The sequence below is a fragment of the Schistocerca nitens genome, chromosome 1, assembly GCF_023898315.1.
Source record: "Schistocerca nitens isolate TAMUIC-IGC-003100 chromosome 1, iqSchNite1.1, whole genome shotgun sequence".
Classification (NCBI taxonomy): Eukaryota; Metazoa; Arthropoda; class Insecta; order Orthoptera; family Acrididae; genus Schistocerca; species Schistocerca nitens.
In genome coordinates this window covers 117,664,686-117,676,897 of record NC_064614.1, presented here as the reverse complement: position 1 = coordinate 117,676,897, position 12,212 = coordinate 117,664,686, and the positions used below count along the sequence as shown (strand labels likewise).

At 43.5% G+C, this 12,212-nt stretch overlaps 1 protein-coding gene across 1 annotated transcript in view; it reads left to right on the top strand.

Annotated features, from left to right (window-relative positions):
* Nucleotides 1–12,212, top strand: part of LOC126242271 (mite allergen Der f 3-like) — a 48,044-nt gene that overhangs the window by 21,594 nt on the left and 14,238 nt on the right. The window contains exons 3-6 of the mRNA XM_049948075.1: nt 998–1,092; nt 2,596–2,731; nt 8,195–8,311; nt 9,659–9,814. Of these exons, the coding sequence (XP_049804032.1) occupies nt 998–1,092; nt 2,596–2,731; nt 8,195–8,311; nt 9,659–9,814 (504 nt within the window). The remainder of the gene's footprint in view (nt 1–997; nt 1,093–2,595; nt 2,732–8,194; nt 8,312–9,658; nt 9,815–12,212) is intronic.

Genomic DNA, 12,212 nt, shown 5'->3' with positions numbered 1-12,212 from the left:
ATTAGACATGATTACTTCGATTTTAATCGACTCGTTACGACTATTGCCTTCGCGAAATGACGTTTGGTTCGTTTAAATGAAGCATCGTTCATTGTCGTCGCCACAGCTTCCAAAAATCTAGGACGACCAGGCTTTAACGCCTCATCGAGAATGATATCATTACAGAAGAAGCACAAGCTCCGATCGTGTCAAGGACGGAGAAGTAATCGGCCGCGCTCTTCCAAAGGAACCTTCCCGCCATTTGCCTGGAGCGATTTATGAAAATGACGGAAAAGCTAAATCAGGAAGCTCGGACGCGTACTTGAACCCTCGTATTCCTGCGCTAGACTCCAGCGTGCTAAGCACCGTGCCACGAGGCTCGGTACTATAAATATATAGACTTCAAGGTACTGTTTACTAACACATAGACTGTATTATTTAAGTTACCTCGACAACTGACTTACGTTACTCTTTAAATAAGCCAAATTCAAACTTAAATGCATTGCCTAATAGTAACAAAGTAATGTAAGTACATTACAGTGATTTCAAGCCGGCCGCAGTCTGGAACCGCGCGACCTATGCTCGGCATGGATGCCTCGGGCATGGATGTGTGTGGTGTCCTTAGGTTAGTTAGGTTTAAGTAGTTCTAAGTTCTAGGGGACTGATGGCCTCAGAAGTTAAGTCCCATTTTGAACCATGTTGCTTCCTCCTACGTGTCTCGTGAAATGCTCACCACAAATCGGAGAAATTAGAATTTATGTGGAGGTTTATTGACAGTCGCACTTCCCCTTTCTGACATAGAACAGGTACAGCTAGAAATGATGTTTACACAGGAAGTTTCTCCATCACATACCCTAAGGTGGTCTGCGTAGTGTTGACGTAGATGTTCAAGGACTACCTGCGCAAGGAACCTGCTCAGAGGGACAAAATGTTAAAGGAGCTGGAGTACGGGATTTTCTTATGTATTCGACGTTTGATGTTTCAAGCACCTGGGAGGTTGCAATACTCTGTGTTTCAGGTGTCGCTGCAGAGGAAACCAAGTAAAAGCCACATGTGTGGCGCCTCTGTCTTGAACCAGCACTGGGCACTCACCGCAGCCCACTGCGTCCAAGTGTGAGTAGCACCATAATTATGTAAAATATACGAATTAGTGTCGCAGTAGTGGAAGGCATCACCCACTAAAAGCAGGACGTGGTTGGCAGCACGTTCTCTTGTCCTCAACATTATTATTACTTCACCAGATTTTTGAACCAGACCTGTGAGACAACGTATATAACTGAGAAATGCTCACGCCCCCTTCGCAATACCACATATTCAACATGCCGTAGCTACTACATGGCTGTTTTATGCAGCAGAACTAAATGATCTACATCTATATGGTTACTCCGCAATTCACTCTTAAGTTTTAGGCAGAGAGTCTATAAAATTATTTCCCGATTACCTCCCTACCTCTCTGCGAACAGCGCATGGAGAAAATGAACTGTTAAATATTTTCGTGTGAGCTATTTTACTAATATGGTCATTTCTCCCTATGTATACATCTGACCTCCCTGAAACAGAGTCAAGAAAGTGACAGAGGCAGCCCCTGAATGGATCGACAAATTAGATATCTATTTATAGACTTGTTTTTTAAATTATTAATTATGAAATTAATATATTTTTGTAAAATTTTGTCAAACTATATTATCCACAACTGCTAGTCGCTGTTCATATGTAATTCCATACGCTAAATAAATAAATCTCACTATGTAGATGGGAGTGAACAAAATATTTTGGCATTCGGAGGAGAATATTGGTGATTATAATTTGTTGATGAGATTTCGCATAGAAATACGTCTTTGTTTTAATTATTACCACCCTAACTATCGTATCATATTGGGACACTCACTCCCTATTTATCGCTAATACAAAACGAGCTGTCTAGTAACGATCCCACTCTGTGCAGAAATACTCCAGAGGATGATGAACTAGCGTAATGTGGGGAACCTGGTTATAGTTTTGCCTTCTTAATGTACAACAGATAAAGCATGGTTCGCACAAAAGGTGGTTCACATTCCCTAAAAAATATTCTGCATGACAGTTCCAGCTGAAGCTGCTGCTAATTGTAATCTTCTGCTATTTTTTTAGTTGAAACGATAACATTTTGGGGCGCCGTGTCACGGATTGCGCGGCCCCTCCCGCCGGAGGTTCGAGTCCTCCCTCGGGCAATGGTGTATGTGTTGTTCTTAGGACAAGTTAAAGTAGTGTGTAAGTCTAGGGAACGATGACCTCAGCAGTTTGGGCCCTTAAGAATTCACACACATTAGAACATTTAAATTTGTGTGTTTCATAGTGTAGCCATAATTCAACGGATTTGTTTTCGTACTAATGTGGAGGACCTCACTTTTTATTGTCCAGTGTCAATTAACGTTGTGTTGCTAATGTTGAGAAATTTAATGGTTCGTTTTAGTTTTGGGTAGTACTTAAGCAAAATATATCCATCAAATCCTGTATATTATACATTCGGATAACACATCTCTCTAAGCGCTGCCGAAATAGCTGTACCTAGTGGTAACAAGTTACACTTAGTGTTCTTCTCCAGTGTTGTTCCGCACTCTCGCTTTCGTTTGTCTGCAGGGAAGACACGTTCGAGGTGCTAGCTGGCACCAACAGCCTCGGCGAAGGGGGCACCAGACACACGGTGACTGCCATTGAAACTCATGTGGCTTACGACCCTAATGATGTCTGGGTCAACGACATCACCGTAGTCAGGGTAAGTACTTCAGATATTTTGTAACGTTTAAAATCTTAAGCATGACTACAGAAGGAACTGTGCAACTGTAGTATATGGAATAAAACCAGCCAACAGTTGCGAATGGTAGTAGTCAAAAGCTCTCTAGCTTTCAACCCATATAAAAGGGCCTTCTTCCGAAGTCTTATCATCTTGAAAGAGGTATGTGCAGATAAATGCAACGTTCAAATATAGGATTTTATAAAACAACACACATAAAATGGAGCTTCTTACAATATGCAATAAAAATACGTCCACTTGTTATCATAAATGCAAGATGAATGCTCACGTGAAAAACAATGCAGAGTGGACCACTGGCCAAGTGCCCGACATGGGCACTGATACATTACAAAAAGGACAAAAATTAGTAATAGTATAAGCCACAACTTGCGTTTTCCACGCTGATCATGATGTGCCGCCAATAGGCTTACTCATAATTAAAACTTAAAAGTCTAAAAACAGCAGTCTGACTTTGTCATACATAAAATAATACACATATAGGATGTTGTGTGTGTGACCAGTAACCGATAAACACGCAACTGGCGGAGCAACATTCATGTGTGAACAGAAATTGACAAAACTGCGCCCAGATGGTGCTAATACACCCTGCGCTCTATAGCCGCAGCAAACAGCTGATGTAACTGAACCACGTGCTGAAATCGAAACATTTTTATATCACAAATTCAGGAGGCAGGGAGCGACAGACCGTATAAAAAATTGTTGCAATAGGACAACTAGGCTTATGAAAATTTCATGATAAATGACGTAATTATACAGACATGTACAACATTTTATTGGAAACGATCATGAAGAGTTGGGCATTCAGAAAACGTTATAGTAGCCCGATGTAATAATTATGTTAATAATTATGTTATACCTCTCCTCCTCTCTACGCAAAAACCAGTATCTTCCAAATTACCAGGGAAATGTCCGCTTCGAACGAGATGTTCAGCATATGTGGAGCCATGAATATTAATACTCCCTTTGCCCAAAAAATTTTCCTTGTACCTTTTTAATTGCCCTCCCAATCTGACCTATATAAAGAAGGGGGCATTCAGTACATTTTATCGTGTAAACCCCAGATTTTGAAAATTGACCTTCTTTACGTCCTACGTTGTGCATTAACTTTCCTCTGAAGATGTTATTAGTTGAAAAAGACTCATTGCATCAGTATTACTTAGAGAGAAGTCGTCTAACTTTGTATGAAGTATTACCTTAAAAACTGTATAGAAACAAAGCGTCTTTTCCCATACACATCTTCTCGTTTACTGTCACCTATTGCGGAATGTTTTTTAGACATTTTTACATCCAAAATGCTGTTGGCTACTGAGCGATTGTAGCCTCAGAAGACTTGCACCAGGCAACCAGGTCTACCCGCCGGGACACCCTCGCCACACGACATCTCATTTCATTTCATAGCCATTCTTGGTGGCAATAGATTTAATTTATTTAATCTCATCTCGCAAACTTTCAGGTGTTAATGGAGTAATCAATGCTCGATGCCTACTAGAATGAAAAAAGCCAGTTTATGGGCTTGGGGGTGTGCTGAGTCAGATAGATTAATATTATCAGAACAAGTTTTCTGACGAAAAGTATTGAACGCGAGGGCTCAATGATATGCGACAACATATAAACTGCACCGCTTTCGCAGATTCAGTAAACATACGAGACGGAGCAGGATGGGAAACTAAGATGGCGGTCGTGGCTCTCCACTGGATACCACTGACAGAAGAACGCTGATATTATGGAAATGATTCCAGAAGTCATGAAGACATAGGAGACAGCCGGGAACAGCGCTGAAAGTATATCAAAATAATGATACTGGTATTAATATTTTCATATTATTGCAAGTTTCTCTCCAAAAGACTCAGTCCCTGTGTTCAGAATTGACATGCAAAAACTGTCGACAAAATATATTTAAATCGAAAGAGCAAGTATCTGGGCGAGAGCCTTGAACTTAGTGGGAAAGAAAAAAAAGAAAAAAGAGGATTCTGCTATAGAAACTCAAAGAGGCCACTTGAGAACTTATATCTATGACAAATAGCGTATCTACACAAATACAAAAAAAAAAAAAACAGGCACTACAACATTATCAGATCAGAAATGCTATATCCTAGCGACCTTATAAAGGGCGAGATGGAAAGCATCCTGAAAGGAAACCCAAAGTTGCGGAACGGAAGATGGCTGCAGACTAAAGCCCCGTAAAACAACAGAAGCATTATCCAACTGCGTGGTAGACACCAGCAAAGTAAGAATAAATTTTATAGACTTGTCCACAGACTCCCATCAACAAGACTTAGACACAAGATTTTGACAAACACGGAACGATTGAAATCTATACTCAAGAAAGATTAAGTAAAAAAAAATCTAGGAAGACCCTGTGATAAAATGCTGTTAATTTTTTTAACAAAACCTACGACCAGCTTAGAGACAGAAGTGATCACACTTTTTGGAGGACCTGACCATCATTTTGCAGGACAATACTCAAGTACGTACAGTGCAAGCTGTTACTGATTTGTTTGACTGATTTGTTTGCTAAGTGCTACACCACCTACTGCACTCCCCTGACTTAAGCCCTCGTGAGTTCAGTTGGATTTCTAAACTGAAGGAAACACTTCACGGCATTCGCTTCACAACTGCTACAAATTTGTCTATCAATAGACCGCGCCGCTCGAACTGTCAACACCACTGGCACTGCTGAGAGTATCTTACGACTTCCAGATCGCTGGCAACGGGTTATACACAATGTCTTTGACTACTTTGAAGGTCAGCAAAACTTTGAAAGACGTATCTATTTTGTACGAGCTGTAAATAAATAGTTGCCACTATTAAAGTTCCAACCCTTGTATGTCCGCAGCTCGTGGTCGTGCGGTAGCGTTCTCGCTTCCCGCGCCCGGGTTCCCGGGTTCGATTCCAGGCGGGGTCACGGAGTTTATCTACTCGTGATGACTGGGTGTTGTGTGATGTCCTTAGGTTAGTTAGGTTTAAGTAGTTCTAAGTTCTAGGGGACTGATGACGATAGATGTTAAGTTCCATAGTGGTCATAGCCATTTGAACCATTTTTGAACCAACCCTTGTATGGTTCGTTTTCATTTGACTGCCCCGTATATAGTACGGTAATGATATGTACGTTTTGTGTAACATTCTCTCGCCGAGTAAATCCACAACGCTGAGTCCCCGAGGAGTGTTGAGTTAACGTTGCGCACTAAAAAATAAAAGCAATCAAAACAGACCCAACAAGATGAAGGATCGTTTACAAAGCCTATTCAAATCAATCTTCGCAATACGCACTATGGGTCAGCTAAATATCCAACCTGACTGTGGAATGTCTAGAATCAACTACCTTGGTCTCTCCACATGTGGTGTGGGTTTACCAAAAAGTGCATCATTTTTTGCTGCTTTGTTAACGGAACTCCAACTGCAATTTCTTCAGTCCCTGTTACTATTTTCTTTGGAGTTTCCTTCTCCAACTATAATTCCCACTTGACTTTTTGCCCCTCTTTATTTCTGATATATATATATATATATATATATATATATATATATATATATATATATATATATATATATACACAGGGTGTTCCAAAAATGACCGGTATATTTGAAACGGCAATAAAAACTAAACGAGCAGCGATAGAAATACACCGTTTGTTGCAATATGCTTGGGACAACAGTACATTTTCAGGCAGACAAACTTTCGAAATTACAGTAGTTACAATTTTCAACAACAGATGGCGCTGCGGTCTGGGAAACTCTATAGTACGATATTTTCCACATATCCACCATGCGTAGCAATAATATGGCGTAGTCTCTGAATGAAATTACCCGAAACCTTTGACAACGTGTCTGGCGGAATGGCTTCACATGCAGATGAGATGTACTGCTTCAGCTGTTCAATTGTTTCTGGATTCTGGCGGTACACCTGGTCTTTCAAGTGTCCCCACAGAAAGAAGTCACAGGGGTTCATGTCTGGCGAATAGGGAGGCCAATCCACGCCGCCTCCTGTATGTTTCGGATAGCCCAAAGCAATCACACGATCATCGAAATATTCATTCAGGGAATTAAAGACGTCGGCCGTGCGATGTGGCCGGGCACCATCTTGCATAAACCACGAGGTGTTCGCAGTGTCGTCTAAGGCAGTTTGTACCGCCACAAATTCACGAAGAATGTCCAGATAGCGTGATGCAGTAATCGTTTCGGATCTGAAAAATGGGCCAATGATTCCTTTGGAAGAAATGGCGGCCCAGACCAGTACTTTTTGAGGATGCAGGGACGATGGGACTGCAACATGGGGCTTTTCGGTTCCCCATATGCGCCAGTTCTGTTTATTGACGAAGCCGTCCAGGTAAAAATAAGCTTCGTCAGTAAACCAAATGCTGCCCACATGCATATCGCCGTCATCAATCCTGTGCACTATATCGTTAGCGAATGTCTCTCGTGCAGCAATGGTAGCGGCGCTGTGGGGTTGCCGCGTTTGAATTTTGTATGGATAGAGGTGTAAACTCTGGCGCATGAGACGATACGTGGACGTTGGCGTCATTTGGACCGCAGCTGCAACACGGCGAACGGAAACCCAAGGCCGCTGTTGGATCACCCACTGCACTAGCTGCGCGTTGCCCTCTGTGGTTGCCGTACGCGGTCGCCCTACCTTTCCAGCACGTTCATCCGTCACGTTCCCAGTCCGTTGAAATTTTTCAAACAGATCCTTTATTGTATCGCTTTTCGGTCCTTTGGTTACATTAAACCTCCGTTGAAAACTTCGTCTTGTTGCAACAACACTGTGTTCTAGGCGGTGGAATTCCAACACCAGAAAAATCCTCTGTTCTAAGGAATAAACCATGTTGTCTACAGCACACTTGCACGTTGTGAACAGCACACGCTTACAGCAGAAAGACGACGTACAGAATGGCGCACCCACAGACTGCGTTGTCTTCTATATCTTTCACATCACTTGCAGCGCCATCTGTTGTTGAAAATTGTAACTACTGTAATTTCGAAAGTTTGTCCGCCTGAAAATGTACTGTTGTCCCAAGCATATTGCAACAAACGGTGTATTTCTATCGCTGCTCGTTTAGTTTTTATTGCCGTTTCAAATATACCGGTCATTTTTGAAACACCCTATATATATATATATATATATATATATATATATATATATATATATATATATATACCAGAAAACAAAAGATATGTGTATATAAGATATACTTGATGTTAAGTAATTATTCTCTTTTGGGAACATTTTTCTTGCCATTGCCAGTCTACATTTAATATCCTGTCTACCTCCGTCAGTTACTTTGCTGCCCAAATGGCGACAGTCGTGTACTACCTTTAATGACTTTTATAATCTAATTCAGTCAGAATAGTCTGGTTCAATTTGACTGCATTCCGTTATCCTTGTTTAGAAAAAGTCCTTTCTCATTGATACCATTCATGCCTTTGCAGGTATCCCCCGCTTTTCCAATTGATGGCGTCAAAGTGGCGCCAATACAGCTGCCAGAACAGGGAGAGGAGGTTCCAGACGGCGCCAATGTCACCGTCATCGGCTGGGGAAATTTCTGGGTAGGTGTCAGCTACATAGTCTGTAATTTCTGCAATCATCTTCTCATAAAGGCAAGTTCTTGCCATGCTTAAATGTGCAGCTTCTGCAGCTTAAACAGGCGTACTCTTCTTGCAAACAGGAGATGTGAGTGAACTAATAGAAGCTACTTTGTGGATTTACAAAAGTCGTTTGACATTTCCGACTGATAACTGTGATATGATCACTCTGTGATCATGTTAGATAGGATTATGGTTCGAGAAATGTTTGACTAATGGAAGCCAGCACAGTGTGCTCTTTGTCGGATGTTGACCAGAAACGTGTGTGTTGTAAGGAAACGTAATAATTGTTTATTTATTGCTTATTTTGTGGACCATATGAGGACACTAAGCCCCTCTCTTAGATATGGCCAGGCGCAATACATACGCCAAAATATTACCTAACAATCACAGTAATAATAGTTTGCATTATTAACAAAAACAATAATTGGCAATAACAATAACCATAATAGCAACACTTACACATAAAATAGTGGACGTTAAGAATGATATTGATTAGTTTAGCGCTCTTGAAACCTTGTTTGGTATTAGAAGAAGTGGAAGGGGGCAAAGAAAGAGGAGAAGATTAAAAATGAAATTGAAATGGCTGCTCGGAAATAAGAGAATTTTCTCTGAAAATTCTGTAGGCAACGAGAGAAAAAAGTGGTGGGGGTGAGGTGTGAGGCGGGAGTGTTGACTAGAGTGAGATGCAAGAGAAAAAAAATGGTTCAAATGGTTCTGAGCACTATGGGACTTAGCCGGCCGAAGTGGCCGTGTAGTTAAAGGCGCTGCAGTCTGGAACCGCAAGACCGCTACGGTCGCAGGTTCGAATCCTGCCTCGGGCATGGATGTTTGTGATGTCCTTAGGTTAGTTAGGTTTAACTAGTTCTAAGTTCTAGGGGACTAATGACCTTCGCAGTTGAATCCCATAGTGCTCAGAGCCATTTGAACCATTTTGAACTATGGGACTTAACTTCTAAGGTCATCAGTCCCCTAGAACTTAGAATTAATTAAACTTAACTAACCTAAGGACATCACACACACCCATGCCCGAGGCAGGATTCGAACCTGCGACCGTAGTGGCCGCGCGGTTCTAGACTGGAGCGCCTAGAACCGCTCGGCCTCCCCCCCCCTGCTGGCGAGATGCAAAAGAGATAGCTATTATAAGGTACGACATGAGGATGTCTTTTGAAGTCCGGAAGCATTTTAATTTCTCCAATTGTTTGAGGAAGATTTGTTCCTTAGTTATATGTTTCCATATATTAAATACCAGGTTTTCAAAACTGCAACATATCATCATATCGTATTAGAAAAGGTTCTTCTATTTCATAGTACAACGGCCTGAGTCCAATTGAGCTGCGCAAAGTGGACGTTCAAGTAACAAGCCAAGAGGAATGTGAGGCGGTGTGGAATGACTATGGCCGCCCCATCTACCCTACGCAGATCTGCGCTGCTCGTTTTGACGATAAAACCTACGGCCCGTGCCACGTAAGTAGACACCGAGCTTGTTTTCTGGATCTGACCAGTGACGAGACAACTGACCAGCACAGGCTTTGCTCAAAATCACAACTGGCAATCGCATTACACACTGCGTGGTATGGAACGACTGCTGCACACGTGCTAACATTTCAGCGGAGATTTCCGAGCAGCCTGCAGGAATAGGTAGTTGCTCATCAGTGGGAGTAGTTGGTATGTTCTTGTGGGGAGCGTATTTCAGCTTTACCCATAGACAAAAGTCTACAGGCATCAAATTCTGGGACGGGCTGCCCAAGGTACAGGTCCCCTGTGTCCAGCCCAACGATCTGTGAACAGTTCGTGAAGAGATGCTGTAGTACTTCGCGCACTATGGGCTGGACAGCCGTCATGTTGGTACCGCAGGATCTTCCTAGCCTGCAGAGAAAAGTCTTCTAGCATCCGTGGTAGACGGTGAAAGTGTTGTTAATAAAACTTCTCTATTTAAACTAGACTGAACTGCATGTGACTCCTTTAGTCTTTAATAAAACTTGCATCTGACTGCGTATTTAACTGAACTGAACTTTATCTGACTGCATGAAAGTTTAGTGGTGATAATAAATGAAAGTCACCAACCTGCATCTGACTGCGTCTGTGGACTTAGCTCGTGCACTCCTTCCCGTTTAGCCGATAATAAAACATATATTCAACTCAGCCGTAGTGCAATGGCATCAAATTGTCATTCTAGATAACTTTACTCATTTTGGCCCTGTTTGTTACTTAATAAAAATTCTGTCCTGATCTGAATAATTTGCCAACTGTGCAATGGCATATACACTCCTGGAAATTGAAATAAGAACACGGTGAATTCATTGTCCCAGGAAGGGGAAACTTTATTGACACATTCCTGGGGTCAGATACATCACATGATCACACTGACAGAACCACAGGCACATAGACACAGGCAACAGAGCATGTACAATGTCGGCACTAGTACAGTGTATATCCACCTTTCGCAGCAATGCAGGCTGCTATTCTCCCATGGAGACGATCGTAGAGATGCTGGATGTAGTCCTGTGGAACGGCTTGCCATGCCATTTCCACCTGGCGCCACAGTTGGACCAGCGTTCGTGCTGGACGTGCAGACCGCGTGAGACGACGCTTCATCCAGTCCCAAACATGCTCAATGGGGGACAGATCCGGAGATCTTGCTGGCCAGGGTAGTTGACGTACACCTTCTAGAGCACGTTGGGTGGCACGGGATACATGCGGACGTGCATTGTCCTGTTGGAACAGCAAGTTCCCTTGCCGGTCTAGGAATGGTAGAACGATGGGTTCGATGACGGTTTGGATGTACCGTGCACTATTCAGTGTCCCCTCGACGATCACCAGTGGTGTACGGCCAGTGTAGGAGATCGCTCCCCACACCATGATGCCGGGTGTTGGCCCTGTGTGCCTCGGTCGTATGCAGTCCTGATTGTGGCGCTCACCTGCACGGCGCCAAACACGCATACGACCATCATTGGCTCCAAGGCAGAAGCGACTCTCATCGCTGAAGACGACACGTCTCCATTCGTCCCTCCATTCACGCCTGTCGCGACACCACTGGAGGCGGGCTGCACGATGTTGGGGCGTGAGCGGAAGACGGCCTAACGGTGTGCGGGACCGTAGCCCAGCTTCATGGAGACGGTTGCGAATGGTCCTCGCCGATACCCCAGGAGCAACAGTGTCCCTAATTTGCTGGGAAGTGGCGGTGCGGTCCCCTACGGCACTGCGTAGGATCCTACGGTCTTGGCGTGCATCCGTGCGTCGCTGCGGTCCGGTCCCAGGTCGACGGGCACGTGCACCTTCCGCCGACCACTGGCGACAACATCGATGTACTGTGGAGACCTCACGCCCCACGTGTTGAGCAATTCGGCGGTACGTCCACCCGGCCTCCCGCATGCCCACTATACGCCCTCGCTCAAAGTCCGTCAACTGCACATACGGTTCACGTCCACGCTGTCGCGGCATGCTACCAGTGTTAAAGACTGCGATGGAGCTCCGTATGCCACGGCAAACTGGCTGACACTGACGGCGGCGGTGCACAAATGCTGCGCAGCTAGCGCCATTCGACGGCCAACACCGCGGTTCCTGGTGTGTCCGCTGTGCCGTGCGTGTGATCATTGCTTGTACAGCCCTCTCGCAGTGTCCGGAGCAAGTATGGTGGGTCTGACACACCGGTGTCAATGTGTTCTTTTTTCCATTTCCAGGAGTGTAGATTATTTTACTCTGATAAATGAAATTATTAGCTTTACTCATGGGAACTTTAATGTACCTTCTGGTTCAATGCAAGCACAGGATGCGGAGAACGACATAAGGTGTGAGATGAAACTAATTTTATCCAAAAAATATTTATTGTTCAAAATTTTAAGGCACATGTGAAAAACTAAAA